At 43.3% G+C, this 17,653-nt stretch overlaps 1 protein-coding gene across 6 annotated transcripts in view; it reads left to right on the plus strand.

Annotated features, from left to right (window-relative positions):
* The window catches only part of AUTS2 (activator of transcription and developmental regulator AUTS2), a 767,986-nt gene that overhangs the window by 201,416 nt on the left and 548,917 nt on the right, over nucleotides 1-17,653 (plus strand). For 5 of the 6 annotated variants that reach the window (XM_064523450.1, XM_064523454.1, XM_064523452.1 and 2 more), the window contains exon 2: nucleotides 2,758-2,967. The exons of the other annotated variant lie outside the window; for it this stretch is intronic. In XM_064523450.1, coding sequence (XP_064379520.1) covers nucleotides 2,758-2,967 — 210 coding nt within the window. The remainder of the gene's footprint in view (nucleotides 1-2,757; nucleotides 2,968-17,653) is intronic. 6 annotated transcript variants of the gene reach the window in all.

A 17,653-nucleotide genomic window follows, 5' to 3' on the forward strand; every position in this document is an offset into this window, starting at 1 on the left:
AGATTTCTGCAAATTGCTTCTCCTGTCCTGGAAGACATTTTTTTGCAGAAGGCATCGTGAAGCTGGAGTCGCTCATCTTGGCTGTAGGTTTATGTGCAGTTGTTTCATCTCCAGTTCTTAAACTAGCCAAGCTTCGCTTTAGGTGTATCTGCAAATTCATGAAACTTTATGGAATGGTTAGTGGGGTTGGCTCGAATGCGGGGGTCTTATGGCGAAGGTGATCCCGGATGTGCCTGTAGTAATCTGCAAAATTTTGACCTGTCTTGCACTCTCTTTAAAGCTAATGGAAGCTAGTAATTTCTTGATGGCAGTGTTATCCCCATTAGGTGTTTTATAAGCTTCTGGAATCCTGCCACTGTTTCATTTCGATCCCTAGCGGCAAAAAAAAAAAAAAGAAAAAAGAAAAAAAAAAAACTGCTGAAGCTATTTAGTCATTAGGAGAATATTTTTCTTCCAGAAAGTTTCCCTTTTGTCACTCCTTCATCCTTTCACATTTAGAGTGAATCATCCTAATGGCACAGTGCAAATCCTAGCTCTGTCGTTTAACAGGAGACCTGCAATGGGTATAACGTGCTGTTTGTAAAGCACCGGAATTTGATACTGATCTGATGAAATAAAAAAGTTACTTTATGTTTATCATCGTCGGTCCAGTGATGGTTATCTTAAGGCACAAGCGTGTTTTGGGATAAAATATCTCATTGTTTCAATATAGTGCGTGGAGTGAGTTGCAATCCTAGTGCTTTTTTTCCGTGATAAGGTTGCTCGGGGAAACTAGTGTTGCTCCATTTTCCAGCTTCTTTCGCAAAGCTTAACAGATGGGAACGGGGCCGAATGCCGGAATCGCTGCAAGGTGCTCGGGTTGTGTTATGTGGCAGGTCCACGTGCGCATGGAGTTGTTCTAGTTGCTCTTTTTATGAAGCTGTTGATGTTGAGAATTCCTGAAGTCACTGCCACCGTACGTGACACCTGGGAATTTGCCTCCTTTGTGCATTTATGGCATGCATCTTAATCTGAAACCTTTTTAGGGAAGGGGACAGAAGATGTGCTCAAAAAAGTGATTCTTCCTCTTTTTTTTTTTTGTTTAGTTTGCTTTGTGTACAGTGCTTTTCATAACTAGATGTTAAAGAATATTATAAAGATCAGCGTTACTACTGGAGGGACCAGAGAAGAGACGGATGACTCTCAAAATGCTGGTCATGCTCTATATCTAAAGATATTAAAGATCTTTTATGATTTTGGATAGGGCTCCTAACTTTCCTGTTATGAATAGCCCTGGGTGAAGAAAAACTTAGGATGCTTCCCATGGTGTCTTGGTGAAGACAAGTTTTAAAAAAAGAAGCTTATGGCTTCTGTTCCTTGCTTCCTTCTTTAATGCTTGTAAAATTATTCTTTTTTATCGACATCAAATTTGAACATGAGTTGCCTTCAGTGTAATTAATATTCTCAGTGGTCTAGTTATGAATTATGTGAGGCTCTTGTGTTTTAGATAGGCATTCAGGGAGGGCTCTTTGGCTAAAGACAAGCTGATTTTTGCTTTTGGACATGTTTTTGCAGCAAAGTCGGGCATAATTTGGATTTAATTCCCCTGAACCTGAATCTTTATGTGACAGAGGGACCAACAGACCAATTTCTTTCTCACAAACTGTCATGTTGTTGGTTGTAATGTTAAGTGGCAATTAACAGAAGCATGAAGGCTTACAGGATCACATAGTACTTTATGGTAGGACATGGACAGCTTTTTTCATGGGACCTGAAGGTCAAGGCAACCAGGCATGTTAATAGAGTATGCTTAAAGTATTATGCTGTTTAAGTAATAGGCACATTATATAGAAATACTTGTATTTTTACATATGAAGTTCTTGCAGTGGACATGATTTGGCACTATTGCAGATATATTAGAGGCGTAACACGTGTCGTAATTCACACATCTCAAGTGGCTTCTACTTCTTCTCTCCCAATAACCCTGCAACTTGTGATTCTTTCCTCTTCCCCTGCCTTTGATTTTGTTATTGGAAAATTTATTTTCAAGTAACACTTATTTAAAGCAAATACACAGCTTCTGTGTGTTTCAGGTTATCAGCAAGCAAATAAACTACCTGTAGCCTAAGTTACAAAACTTGCATTTATGTTACTGGACTTAAATGTTTTTATATACAAACATTGATTCTGGAGTTTAAAGAAGGGTCAGTAATAGAGTTTTTGAAAACATGAATGATTTTTTTTTTCCCTGAGATTTGGAAGTGTTCTGCTTAGGTCAGGCTTGAAGAAAAGTCCAGAGAAGTCAATCGAGATACATTGGCTTAAACTGACTTTAGGTCGGCTCTTGCCTTGTCTTGTTAAATATAAGAAATAAGTCAAAATAAATGTCAAAGGCCAAGGTTTGCTTAAATCAAAGATGATTCTTAATTTAAACATTATGAACATATGCTGTCTTTTAAGTGCATACTCAGTTGATACATGAGGTGTGTTTGGAAATAGTAAGGCTGATGGTATGAAACGTAGAGGAGTATGTGTGTCTGTGTGTGTGCACTCACTTAACCTTACAAATTTTATTTGCCCATCTTTCGATTAACTGGCCTGCAGCAAAGATGCTTTTCTCCTTTTCTCGTGACTGTAGCGTTGGCTCGAGAGTGCTTGCCAGTGCCCTGGAAATCTCTGCCTAAAACTGCCGCTTGAAAACGGTTGAAAAAAGTGCGATCTGTATGTTAATGGTTGTGTTTTCCTTCCTCTTCCCTTGCCTGCTCCCTGCCTCTGCAGAAGGACGTCGCGCTGAAACCGCAGGAGCGCGTGGAGAAGCGGCAGAACCCTCTGGCCAAGAAGAAGCGGGAAGCGCTTACCAACGGGCTCTCGTATCTTCCCAAAAAGAACAGGCTTCCCCACCACCAGTACAGCTCCGACCGCGAGAATGACCGTAATCTTTGTCAGCACCTGGGCAAAAGGAAGAAGTTCCCGAAGGGCCTCAGACAGGTGGGAGACGAGTTACCTGCTGCGGGAGGGAGGGCTTTGGCGTGTGGTTTGCCGAAGTGGACTTCCCGGCTGGTGGGGTCACTTGCTTATTTGGGCTGTTGGGTCCCACTCAGTACCATCTCCTGGTACAAGGAGAGAGGAACTGAGCGATTGAGAAGGGACGAGAGCAGCGTGTTGATGGTAGAGTCAAGCTGATGAGCGAGTGTGCTGAGGCTGGGAGTGAGATTGGCCGGGCGAGCGGCTAAGCCCTGCTCTGAACATTGAGGGCAAGGTGAGGTAATTGTAAGAGGGGCGGCTGTTAATCAAGATCTTTCAAGCTCCGAGACTTGTTACTGTACAAGGGGCTCGTTTGTAGCATGTTGGTGGTACCAGCATGTGGTCTTCTGGATTACTGAGCACCTAACTATAAGCGAGAGCTTTCTGCCTTCCCGACATGGCTACGCTTTTAGGGCAGGAGCTGTGGTGCATGCGTGACCCGTGAATGAACGCGTAGCATCTGGGATTGCTGAGATGGAGGCTGGAGATTTGGGTCTCTTATGCAAGACTGCATGGAGTGGTGTGTTTCTGGTGTTTTAAAAAAGAAAAAAGCATGGCAAGGGTGATTTTTCTGCTGTACAGGATGCAGAAAAAAATTCTGCCTTTATGGTGAGCAAATATCCTTTGTGTCTGTCTGTTGTATGTGAAAGACTAATCTGGAGTTTGGACATTTTAAGTATAATGTGTACATGTGTGTTTATTTGGCTCATGGGCTGCAAAACCATAGTCTAAAGTGACAGTAAAGAGGCCAGACTGGACCTAAGTTGGAGTATAATTAATGACTCTCTACCCAAGATTTAAAGCTCTGATGGAAATAGTTGATGTTCACTGAGTGAGTCTCCATCTTTGGTGCAACCCAACATTGCTTTGTAGAGAAACACGTTTTGGGAGACAGTGAGAATTTGCTGCTTTTCATTGCGTGACCTCAGGAACATTGAGGATGACAAGTACACTGACTTTTGTTCAGTTCTGATAATCGAAGTTACAGAAGTTGATAAAAATGAGTTTCCACTGTTATTTTTAAGCCTAGAGCGTATACAGAACTAGAATAAGAACTCACAGAGCGCTTCAGCAATGCAAGCATGTTGTAAAACCTCTTCTGCACTACCATACCTATTATGGTGTTCTCTCTTCTAATTTAATTTTATTTTTTCCTTTGTATTTCAAAGGGAGGTGGGCAAACTCTTTGAGATATTTGGTGCAATAATCGTGTTATGTGGAGGTATTGAAGGCTGCTATGTTCCCTTGACCATTTTCTGTGTTCGTACATGCATTCTTTACTCTGTTCCTTTTTAGTATGTCAAATGGTAAATGTATCTGCCTTGTGCAGTAGGCACTGGCCTTCATAAAAGCTGACTTTTTGCACTATTTGATTCCCCTGACATAGCCTGCTGTCAGGTGAAACTTTTCTGGCTGGTACTTAAGCAATGAAGAATTGGCTTAGCTGCTGATGGAGGTTATTTGTGAGGTTATGTTTTTAAGAATAAATATACACTGGTTTGGAAGGTATTGAGTTGTCAAATGTCATGGAAAATGGTTTTCCTTTTAGCTGATAAATCTGAGCTTAATTCCTGAGGGATAAGGCTGAGAGGGAATAAAATATCTTGCTTAATATAAATTTAATACGTATGGTTAGAGTACAGCTCCTTAGATAAGAACATTTTAGTGTCCTGAAGAGTTTAGGTGCTGACAATTCCAAGTGGCTTTGGCACTTAGAAAAAGATGCCATGGTGTCGCGGGCAGAACAGCCTTGAATCAGGGTATTTCACTGAATTAAATTTATTGTTGATGAAGAAAAACTTTTGATTACTGATTTGGGTGTCGGGAAACAAAGAAGATATAAACGATTAAACAAACACTGAGGGAAATGCCTCGCCCCCCCTTTTCCCAGGCTCAGCTCCAGTCCAACACCTCTCCCCCATTCCTAGTCTCGCCTTCCCTTGTTTTTGCTGCCCGTTGTGCACCCTCCCTGCGGTGAGGCCATGGTGCAGGGTCAGTGGCTCCTGGCTTCTTACTCATTTTCTCTTTCCCATCATGGGTATCCCCTGGGCCGTGGTCCCCTCGGGGTGTCCCTGCCCTGGCGCGGGTTTCCCATGGACCACGGTCCCCCCCCCCCCCCCCGAGGTATCTCCTCCATCCATCCCGCTGATTGCCAGAGTTCTCGATTGGAAGTTGCTTGTCAGCTTTGTCATGTATACTTATATATAATTATGCATCGTGTACCAATATTACACTTGGATGGAGCAATGCAGACTTGATGCTGTCATTGCATTCCCACGCTGGCGCAGAATCTTGGCTGCACTCTGTCTCTGGTGGGGAAGGTTTTATACCTGGAGATCTTGCTCGTTGTTTTACCTGTGGTTAATGGTCCTGTCTGATACGCCTTTCTCCAAAATCTGTTATCTGCCCAAAGTAACTCTCGCGTATAGGATTTACAGTATGAAGCTCCCTCATCAAACAGCTTTAGTCTAAGGCAGCTATCGGGAGGACTGCTAATTAGTTTTCAGTGAAAATCCTTACAGCGTTCAAGCAGGTATTTATCCAGCTATGCTGAAATGCCTACAGGTTTATTGAAATCCAGAAAATGCGAAACTGTAGGTTAATTAAGGCTCATATTTTACTAGCAAGAAGACTTTTGAACTCTGCTTTGTGAGCTTTCATAAATGTACTTATTAAATGCCTCAAGGAAACTTTAGTTGTCATTAAGCAAACATAAGACTCATCAGAATATTTTGCCAGCCTTTTAAATTACATTTCCTTTATGTTAATTTCCTTTACGTTAATTGGTAGATGGCATGTTTTTATATATGTTCGTTAAAAATGGCGTGGAAATCTTAACACGGGCACTTCTAAATAAGAAAAAGGTTGACCAAACATTGCAATAGTGTTGAATGCGTTTTTGCTCCTCAAGGTGTGAGCAGAACGGGGCGGGCTAGGAAACGATGAATTTTGGTTGTGGAAGGAAGGGTGGAAGAGCTGTTTTGCATGTTACAGGGAAGGATGGTTTTTCTTGATTCAGTGGATGTGTGTTTTGGAAACACCAGAAGACACCGACTTCTCCTACCTCCACCATTTTTCTCACTGTTTTCTTTATCGCCTCCAGATCATAGAAGCTGTCTTCCAGCAAAGGATCATCTCTGGCACATGCATCTAAAATACTCCACTTGCACTTGTCCGCTTGCTGGACAAGTGCGATGTAACTGGCTTGCGCGTACTATGAGAGCCAGCTACTGCGAGGCTCTAACTTCATTAACTGGAGGTGGCTCCAAAGACCCTGGCAGCGTATCGGGTACCTGGTGTGGACGCAGGCAAGGAGGCGGAGTGACGAAAAGGGGCAGACAATGAATAAAGGGAAGGGAAAAGTCTGGTGACGGAGAGATGAATTAGGAGGTAGATTTTAATGAGATAACGGGAAGATGAGAAGAACAGCGGTAGGGGAGGGGGAAGGCAACAGTCATTGACTGCAAGCGTTAAACTATATTTTAGCTTTAACCTTGTAGTCCATTATGTGAATCAATTAAAGGGGAGGGAGGGAGGTACTGAAGCTTTTTCCTTCTCAGAAAGAAGCCCAAGATCCCCTTGGCCGTCTCGCCCCAAATCTGTACGTGCTGCAAGTGGCATGTGGCCATTCCTGGAGCATCCTGGTGGTGGCCGGTCACGCGGGGGACCCGGGGGACAGGCGTGAGCCGTGCGGCCGGCGGCAATGCCGGTCGGCGAGCGGAGCAGATGGGGTTGCTTGCCACCGGCAGTGTGCTTCCAGCGAGAGCCGCCGGTGGTGGCAGGCGATTTACAACGTGCTATTTACAGTTTGGGTTTGCGGGCTTTCGGTGACATCCGCGTGCTCTTTAGCAACTGCTTTCCTTGTGCTTTCCCGAGGGCTGCTAATTGAAAGCGAAGTTGTGGGTGGGCTTTGGGAGTGAACTAGCAGCTCCGAGGACTGTGTGCGACCATCTGGACCCATGCAAGTCCCTCGACTCCCAGCTTACAACTCTGTGCAGCGACGGGGGGAGAAAACACGTATGTATTTGCACAAGTTGAGGTCAGATACCTAGATATAGTATATACGGCATGCGTACACACGTGGAGAGTGATGATGGCTTGACTCTGCTTTTACATAGCTGCAGTGATTTGGGATTACTTCACTTGCAGTCACTGGATTTAAGTGACTTTAAAACCGAAGATCAAGACAGACGCTAGGCCCTAAAAATATTTCAGGCAGCCCAGTGGAGAGGTTTGCAAGCCATGACGTACGGGCTTGGTCCAGTCTACACAGCTGGGGGTCTGGTTTGCTGACGTTGGAGGACACGTTGCTCCTGGCTTGCATCGCGTGGGACAAGCGTGCGTGCTTTAGGAGTAGCATCAGCTGGGCAATGGGGGCAGCACGCAAGCCGGGAATGCCTGCGTACTGGAGAGGGGTGCAATGTTGCCCTCCACCTTGTTTGAGAAAGTATTTTAATTTCAGAGTTTCTGCAGAACCACTTTTAAATTGCTAGGTCTGCACTTTAAGTTGCGACCTATACGGCAAGCTTTGATAGAGCGGCAGGTTGTACGTTATACTGAAAAACACGAAATAAAGGGAGCGCTGACACAACACAACTTTGTCTGCTGTGCATTGCTATCCTGTGTTATTTAAGGGCAATGTTTATTGGGATTTATTAACCCATCTTATTAGCAGCATTTCTGCAACATTGGCTGTCACATACTTTTATTTGTTTTATCTCCTCTGGTGCTTGGAGGTTTTTATACTGATTGTACTTTTTTTTTAATTACTCATAAAATCAGCTGTAGAAGAGACTAATCATGGGAAAAAATAGATTAGAGCATTTAAAATATAGAAAGGGCAATATGCAATATCAATGATAGTGGTGAGCTTTGGTCACAGCTGCACCCAGCGCGAGCGGGCATTGCCGCCGATGCTCGCGCGAGGACGGGAGGTACGTGAGATTCACTGGAATTTCGGAAGCGGTTGCTGTGTGCGGTGAAATCCCAGACTGGTCCCAAATGCCGGCTGCAGGCAGTGCTGGGGCAAGCACCTGCGCTCATCGATCTGCTCTGCCTGCTGTGACGTGGCACCGACATCCCCCCCCCTCCTTTATAATCACCAGTTTTCACCTGCAATTTTTCAATAAGCTATTGAATTACACCTCGCTGAATGATATGCTGCAAATCCAGCAGGTCCTAATTGCTAATGATGGTTCTGAAAGACTTTCATTTGACTGTAATTAGGTTTGCAAGCAATCAGCTGCCCTTATCAGGATTGAAAACACATATAATGTAAAATACAGGCTGGCGGGAGCGTAGCATTTTCTTGCAAGGAGGAGGGAAGATGTTTTATTAGCAGAAGCTGTGACATATTTTAACACCTTGAAAACATCATGTGTGAAATTAATTCTGTTCAGTATTATGCCATCTGGCACTGTTATTGTTCTGTATACATTGCTGGGTAAAGTGCGCTTTTTTCCGTCTGGGTACGAGCCTGTGTTTGAAATAGTAATCATGAGTCAAATTGATTGCTGAGGCTGTTACGCCTGCTAGAGAGGTTAAAAATATATCTTGGGAAATCCCCTGGGCTCAAAGTGGCGTGCCGGGCCGATGAAGTCGGAAGGAATGGGCCATGTCTTGGCCATGCCCCTCGCCTATGGGCAAGTATGCGTGCTCAAGCTGAAGAGGAGCTACATGCTGTTTATGGACTTGCAGCTGAAGTAGAAAATACCTATATTTTAGACTCATGCCATGATATTGTTGAATAATAACACACTACTGTTTTTTTTGATGCTGGCTGTATGCTACTGCATTAAACATCCGACTTGGAGCCTCCTGAGAGAGCTAACAAGAGTTATCCGTTGGGATCGTGATGGTGCTTCATCTGGAAGGTCAGAGCTTGCATGGCCAAGGATGAGCAGGGAAGACTGAGGTCGTATTCGGCATGCGAGAAAATAAGCAACCATGGCATGTTTTTATTCCCGATGCAAGCGTTGCCACTGATCTACAGTCTACCCTGCTGCACCTCGCGTCCTCTTTTGGCTCCGGGTTACGCAGGTGTGAAATGAGATGGTGTTTCTGGAGAGAGCTTGGGTCGTCATGAAGGGTGGCCCATTTGGGAGGGAGAGGGTGATACCGCCGAATCTCCAGACCAGGTAATCCCATGCAAAAAGTGCTGCTTTGGGCAGTGCTCACTTCCTTCAAGCTTAACAGAACCCCCCAGCAGATGCCAAATTAAAAAAAAAAAAAAAAAATCAGAAATGGTGGCTTTTAGATTAACCTAATTATGTTAATCAATTAGCTATCTTGAGAAAAACAGCCAAAAAAAAAAAAAAAAATTGTGCATGGAACAGTTATTGTCTCCCAGGATTATCTTTTTTTCTTTTCATGTTGGCACCCTACTTTAATCGAAAACTTAAATGATTTTTAAATGTGCTGTATTGGGAAATGAACCGTATTTTAAATGTGTGATACAATCAATTGCTGTCTTAAAAGTTCCCATGCATGTTACCAATAAGGAAGCCAGCAAAAGATTAATTTTGATTGCGGCTGTTTGGAGATAAATTAGGCTCTAGTTTAAGTGATTGTTGAATCTGATATTTAGACAAAATAATCAAGTGACCCCATAGAATTAAAAATTCCTGCATTTAAAAAGAATATATTTTCTATAATGTCAATAAATACCTTAAATCCAAGTCAGGACTTCTGGCCTGCAGATTTGGTCATATATTAACTGGAGGCACAGCAGGTCATCCTCAAATTAATTATGAGAAATTTCAGCTGTTGAAGCTACATTAGTTGGTGGTGGCAGCAAGGCCAGAGAGCTGAAATTGCTTGTCGGGGGATGAGTGGGCAGATATAAACTACGACGTACAAACATTTATGGGATTATGAACATGTTACATTGTTAGTTATTCCATCTTTCCAGGGACTTTGGTTGGGAATGAGGAGGAGAAGAGCCTGAATAGCGCACGGATCAAACCACCGTGTGCAAGTCTCACCACTGAGGTGGTGAAGATGCTTAGGTTAGGTAGGCTTTTGTAACCTCTGGTCCAGCTCCTGAGAACTATAACTCCACTGAATGACACGGAGAGACCTAGGCCATATAAAACACGTGGGGATGTTTTTATGCATCAGTCAGCAAGGCTTGGAGGAACCGGTCCTGTACGAGCGGGTGTGAGAGGCTCCGCAGCTTGGTCTGTCAAGCAGAGGACAACAGAGGGGGGGAAAAAAGGGTTGTTCCTTCAATTAAAGCAGTAGGATATTTTCCTATCTTCTTGTAAACTAAAGGCAATACTCCTGCTTGTGTAGACTTGTTACAGCTACTCTGAAGAAGCGGGATGCTGTAATTTCCGTAGGTGTGGGGAGCTGCTTTGGGGCTGAGATTTGCTAGAAGCGGCCGGTGAAGGGAAGCACCGGTGGAAGGTGGTGGTGGCCACGGGACGGGCAGCTCTGGGCAGCCCCGGGCCTCTGCCTGGGCCGCGGCGGGTGATCAGCGGGGCGTCTCTAAACTTGTGGCATTTTACTTCGTTTTGGCAAAAATGACCTGTGCGTGTGATCCTAAAGCTCAGAAAACCTATTGGTGGCCTTTCCATCATTCTGGAGGAGGTGATTCTCTGTTCCGTGTGCTTTCACAAGTCTGAATTCTCCCTTTTGATAAAATTACGAGATGTTTTTATTTTTCTTTGTGCCAGAACCTACTGAAATGGAACTTAAACTTTTAAAGTGCCTTTATCCCTTTTTCATGGTGAATAGACAACAGTCACTGGGGAAGCTTCATTTCTGCTTCAGTTGCTAGCAAAAATGTGACGTAGCTTTAATTTTTATACTGAACTCATTGCACTTTTTTAATAATTCAAAGGGATATTTTGAATCGGTTCCGCTACGTGTTAAAGAACACATTACTCTGTAACGATGTACGCTAGTAAAACAGACAAACTTGTCATTTTGTCCTGACCTTTCCGTGGAACAATTTTATCTGCTCAGTATTAAAATACAGTGGGGTTACGGTGAATGAAAATGGAAGAGCTACCTGTAAGGAGAAGCTGCTGTTGCTAAAAGTGGGGAAAAAAAAAAAAAATTTAATAGCAGATCAGCTGCACAGGTTGCTGCGATTTTGCTAGTTAGTGTTATTGGCAGTATGCACCTAAGGTTAACAGAATTGTACAGGCTGTGACAAAATACGTACTTCTGCAGGCTTTAATTTTGCATTCTTAAGTGCGTGTCAGTGCCTGATCTGAGTCAGGATTATAATTTTGCATCAGCCATTGCAAAGATTATACAAATGTGTCACCGCAAACTTGAACAGACTTTCTTCCAAGTAGCTAAGCGTAGACTGAAGTCCACCCCGTTCAGGAAAGCTTAGGAGCATGTTTTTAACCATACCTGCTTTCCTGAATACGACAGTTTTCTTACACTGCTGACTCCTGTGAGCAGTTCTGGCTCCCTGTTTTCAAGGAAATAAAATTTTATACTTTCTCCATTTAAAGAAGAATTGCTAGCCTAGTTTAATCAGAGTTCCTCCTAGTATGGAAGAAACTAGAAGATTTTTATCTTTTCAGTGCATCTACATGAAGACTGAGCAGTAACGCGATTGCCTCTCTGTGTCATGGCTGTAAACATCAGCAAGGCGTAAGATTGTTTTACAAGTAAAGCAAAAAGTTGGCAAAGGATGACAGGCGTAAACTGGCATGAAATAAATGTTGGCAGGAAATGAAGCTTCAGCCCTAAGGCTAGTGCGATCCTGCAGGGAGTTGCAGGAGAAGGAAGCAGGAAAATCACTGGTTTGCAGGCAGGTGAGTAGGACTCTTTTATACATATACATAGGTGTGTGTATATGTGTGTGTATACACATATGTAGGTGTATATATGTATGTATATTATTTTTAAATACACATATATATATGAAAGCTATATGCCACTGGTGCCTCTGACACGCCCCGTGTTCCTGTTTGCCTTCCCAGTTAGTGGAGTTACTACTAAAGCTGAGAGCAGGTGCTCAACTGAAAAAAAAAATGGTATTTAATACCTTTTCTTTCAGAGAATTTGGGTCGACTTTGTGTAAATATTGTAAATCAAAATATTTTAGAGCTAGGTGGATTTTTTGGTAGCCATATGAAGCATCAAACCCGTGGTGAAGGGAAATTACCTGTGGTACTCATTCATTTTTGCCAACTAGGCTCATCATTTTGGAGGGGTTTTTACTCTGATACAGCAAAATAGAAAGTCTCCTGCTCTCATAAATGAAGATCCAGAGGCAAAAGCAGGCAGAGGGTTAATAAAAATGGGAATTCTGTTAAAATTACTAATCAATCTGTTCAAAGTTTTATGGCCTCCCCTGCCCCTAACACATGTTCTTCTCTTGTAAAGCACCTTATTGCTTCCTGCTTGTTTACCAGCTTTTAGCAAGTCAAGCAGCTTTCAAATTGCTTTGATGTTAATTATAGAACTTGTTCAATAGGGCTTGCTAGGTGAGGGAGAATAGCTTGGGTGTTTAAGAAAATAAATAAATATACAGGCAAGTGTTTTGCACTTCAGTTTTGAAGGAAATGGCAAGATAGTGATGGGTTAGTGTTCTCTTGGTAAATAAAGCATGTGTTTGGGTGGGATGCTGCCTCTGATTTGCAAGCTTTGATATTAGTTATGTTCACTTCTCTTAATGATAGATGGGAACTATGTGTCAAAGACTGAACCTCATAACTACAAAAAGGACTGAGTTTCAATACCCCTTGCTCCAGAGTAAAAGATTCGAGGAACAAGGATTTCGGTTTATGCCGCAAAAGCTGTTGCTATAATCTTTGGATCTCAGGTTATCGCAGATGTTGCATTTGTTCTGATCTGGGCTTTGACCTAGGCTGAGCTGTACTTATTCCACTCAGTTTAAGTTTTGGCGCATTAATATTTTAGCTGAGTTGAGCTTCAGCTGAGTTTGGGCTTTCACCCCCCCCCTCAAAAAACCCCCAAACCCTCAAAAAAACCCTCTTATGATTGGAAAACCGCTGTCTCTGAATGTAACCCAAATCAATCAGTCAACTTTGGGACATAAAACCCCTGAAGGAGAATATGGGAGTTGAGGACGGGGACAGCCCCTCTGCCTGGTGGTCGCTGGCAAGCCACCAAACCTCATTCCCCCGTTTGTCATCTATGTAAATCACGCTTAATCAGAAAGACCTCGTCTCCTAATTCCTAATCAAGGGACAAGGCATAATCAGAGGATTTGTGCAGTGTTTGGAGATCTTCAGATGAAAGGTTGTGTACCTGTGCTATGTATGAATATTAATAGTTTCTCGTACCAAGCACCGTGGCTGTTGTAACTGAACGTGGAATTTAGTTGAAAAACTAGGACTGTTTTGAATGAGAGCAGCGTAACCACGAAGTGATGTAAAACCCTGGTGTAACTTCACCTGACTTACTAATTTATACACCTAGTATTAGTAAGGATACACAGAGGGGAGGCTGGAAGGTAAATAATTGCAAAATATTTTTGAAAGATCTGAAGCAAAAATTGTGGTCTGATGTTTCCTGTAAAAATTGCAGTGTATTCAGTAGTGAAAAGATATTTTCAGCATTAAGGCTCATGCTTGCAATGTTTTAAATGAACTTGTACTTTAGTATGCAATAAATACTGGAAACGGCCCCCTCAAACTTTCATCTTTATAATAATGATACGCTCCGGTGTTGTTACTACTGGGATAGCTTTATTGGTCTGCAGTAGGTACCGGCGGGTGTGTGGTTTCCAGGAGCACTACGTGCAACGGCATCTTGCATTTTGGAACGGTCATAAAGCATTTTCTGGAGCAGAGCGACGTGAGCCTGTAGCATCTCGTTGGGGGAGAGAGACACCATACCTCTCGATAGCGAGCCAAGGTTTGTAATCTTAAATCTCTCTAATTTAAATCATGAGAATCTGTTTTTCATGCATAATTCAGAGATCTGATTTTGTGGAATTATTTCCAGCCCATGTATATTAAACAGCCAGCCTGCCATGCCAGTTCTGTTTAAGACACCGTTGCTGGGGGTTTTCTCTTTCCCTGTGAAACGATCATCTTTGTGGTGGAAAATAAAGCTGCGGTGGTATTTTGTCCTTTTTGATTGCAAGAGGATTTTTCTTTAAACCTTGCAGGCTAAAATTCGAGCTGCAGAAAAATAAACCCCTTACTACAGTAGCTCCTTGAATTCAATTTGGAGAGAGTAAACCTTGTACTATATCCATTAGGAAAATGGCAGTATTCTTCCATTTCCTGATGTTATTCAATTACTTGCCCTGCTTCCTGCTTTTAGCGTAAACTGTATATTTTAGCTCATGACCTTTGACAGCAAATTGAATCAGAAGTGGAGATGCAATGAAAGTTTTTTGTTTTTGTTTAAGGCTCTTTAAAAGCATTGAAGTGTAGGAAAGTGGTTTTTTTTTTTATTTTTTTTCCCTTTAAATAAGCCTTGCTGTGGATTTTTTCCCTCAGAAAAACTTTGTTTCATTTAAGCTACTACCTTTCCTCCTTTGCCTTGGAGAGCAGAGCGGCTGGCGGAGCTGCCGCTGTTAGTGTGTGCCTGTCGAAATTAGCGTTACATATTTTAGTTAATACCAATAAAAGTGGAGTTTGTTTAATTTAGACTCAACCCCTTGTTTAGATTGGATTAGCACTTGAAGAAAAATGTTTAACTTGTAAAATGATGCTGTTGACACGCACTGGTTTCAAGTCCAAAGACATCCTGCGCTTGGTTTCGCTGTTGCTCGGCATCCTTCGCTCTTCTTGCCCCCCTCCCCACTCTGTGTTTTTTTTTTTTTTTACTTGCAAAGTGACTTTATGCAGTTTGGGATCTGTAAAAAACAGAGGGATTTAGGGTGTAGGTTGCCTCTGTGCTTATTGGCATCGTGTCAAAATCTGTCTCTCTTGCTGATTTTTTTTTACACCGCTGGGCAGGGAGGGAGTCAGCTCCCCGGGCTGCGCTGGAGCTGCTGCTCGTTTGCAGGCAGGCGGGTGCTAAGAGACCCGAGACATCAACCAGACAAACCATGCGATTCGTGTTCATATACAATTGATTTTTAAATTTTCAGCATGTATAGGTCTGCTGCCTCTAAAACAAAAAGAAAGAAAGAAAAAAGTATGCGAGTACTTGGAGTAACAGCGCTGCAAATGCAGTCTCGCTCGCTCTCAAAAAAAAAGAAAAAGGCAAATCTTCACTTACATTATTCTAATCTTTAGATCCTCTTAGACAAATTGTAGCTCGTTTACAAGCTCTCAATCATATTGTTTCCGTTAAAGTTGTGAATAGCCCGGACAAGAAACCCGCACCAATGTGTTCGTTGGAAGGTTTCCAACGTAGGTGCCTGAAGCTCGCCTAGGACTCTGCAGAAAGAGCTTAATAAGAAAATCAGCACTACCCAGATCAGGCGGCCCAGCCGTACCCAGTTACGTGCTCGCGTCGAAACTTCCTCGCTGGCAGTGTTCCCTGTCATACGAGCTTTCTCTGTTAGCAGTTGTATGAGGCTTTAACAGGTTTTCGCTGAAGGCCAGAACATCTTCGTCCTACTTCCTCCAAAATTTAGCAGTTGTACCAACCCTGCGTCTTTATGGAATAGTGACATTTTAAGTGGAGTAAGACTTCACCTGTGCATTCAAAACTTGAACTTTAACAGAAGTTGGATTCTGCAAGAGAAAAATAGGAGATGTCTTTAATTCGCGTTTCTAATGATGTAAAGAAATGGAGGTCCTCTTTCCTTCCCTCAGCTATAAAACTCACTCACCTCGGCTTTTGTGGTCTGTGTTTAAAACTGGAAGGTACAATATCTTTTTCTACAATGTACTGCAAAATTTTCAGGCCTAAAGACAATGCTAAATTGTATTGTGGCCCGTTTCAGGTTTGCACTTGGAGAGAGCCTGTTTTTACTGTGTCCGTTGCTTTGTAACCTGGTCCAAGAGCTCTGCTGCTTCGGGTTACGCTGCTCTGCGAGCTCTCCCAGGATGGCAGTTCTTCCTTTCTTGTTCCGGCTGCAGCAGTGCCAAGTGTTTGTTGAGTGGAACATCTGTCAGTGTGTTCAGATTATTAACCTAACTTCTGCTCATTTATGTTAATAAAAACATTTGAGCTTCATAGCAAGCACGCGTAACAGTTCCTCGCGTTAGTAATCCAACTGTGTGTGTTGCCACATCTTACCCCCATGGGCAAAGCACTGTTTGATCCATGTTTCTAAAGTTTTGTTGAGCTTTCTGTGTTCCTGGTCCTGGAAGGTGGCACTGCTTATACATGCTTGTATTTAATCTTCAAACGCTAAAGCACTGGCTTATCGGGTTTTGAGAGACACTGGAAAATGTCTTTGCGTAGACAGTGGGAGATGGATACCACAACTGTTTCCAAGCTTAGCCTCCAGAATCAGCAGGCAGTGGCATTCTGGGTCACTGCAACGTGGTGCCTGTCGGGGTTGCGTTACAGTGCCAACACAAGTTGCGAGGAACACGAGTGTGAAACTGGTGAGAACAGGGACACATACCTTCCCTTCCAGGTCTGCCACAGAGGTAGAGCCCAGCTGCCCAGGGGCTGTGGGATCTGCATCCTTGGAGTTTGTCAAACCTGTGAGCAACCTGACCTAGCTGGACCAAAGCTAGCTTTGCTTTGGGCAGCATTTGGATGAGATGACCCCTGGCAACCCAGACTATTCTGTGGTTTCACCCCAAACCTGTCCTGTGTCCTGTGGAACAGGTCACTTCTGCTCAGCAACCATGAAACGAGCCCGGGGGAGTGATCTCTGCCATCTGGGTCTCTGTCTTTGTACGGAGTCTTTGACTTCACTGTTAGCAACCAGTTTCTCCTGCTTGGAAGGCATGTAGTCCACTGGGCAGCAAATTGCACTTGGAGCCATGCTCCCAAGCCCCGTAATCTTTTACTGCAGATGCTATTAATAAAAGTATTAATTACACTGTTTTGGATTTAGAGTTTCATAATGAAACCTCCAGCAGAAAACTCAGGCCAGATTGGCTGGATGTCATGAAACCCTCCCAAACTTGAGCTGAGAGTAAAATAAAAGTCTGAGTTGCTTTAAGGTTTATGGTTAGAAGAATGTAAAACTTTTCAGCTTGTCCAAGTTTTGACAGAAAACCTCGCAGCGCTTGGCAGGCCTGGCTGGGTTCCTTAAGTGCAAAATGCAAGATAAAACTTGTGACTCGGAGCCAAGCACAATGAAACTAAGGAAAGGTTCTCATGAAACGGGGACAAATGGAGATGCACGGGCTTTCTCACAGCTGTCCTGCAAATCCTGGCCGTGCAAATCGCTGGCGTGCAGCGGCTGGAGCACCCCAAAGCACGGCACGGGGGAGCGCCACAGAAGAACATGCAATTTTAATCGGTGTTTGGTCCAGAGACTGAGCTGGCAAAGGTGAACCCAGCTCTGCCGGCTTCAGGGTGTTTTACGCCAGCGGAGGATTTTGCACATTGAGTTATTGTGTAGTTGTGCAATGAGCACAGCAGTGTGATAACCCCTTGCAGGCTTGCTCTTTCCATCGTAATGTATTCGGTAATACCGCCATACAGGCTGTAATTAAAAGCTATTTTGAATATGTTTCAAAGTGCTTGAGTTGGATGGGAGAGGAAAAGCAATTTTCTCTGTCCTTCCTCTCACCCTTGACCTGGAGTGAATACAGCCGACTGACAGACAGACGGAAGAAAGCTTTCT

The sequence above is a fragment of the Dromaius novaehollandiae genome, chromosome 19, assembly GCF_036370855.1.
Source record: "Dromaius novaehollandiae isolate bDroNov1 chromosome 19, bDroNov1.hap1, whole genome shotgun sequence".
In the NCBI taxonomy this organism is placed as follows: Eukaryota; Metazoa; Chordata; class Aves; order Casuariiformes; family Dromaiidae; genus Dromaius; species Dromaius novaehollandiae.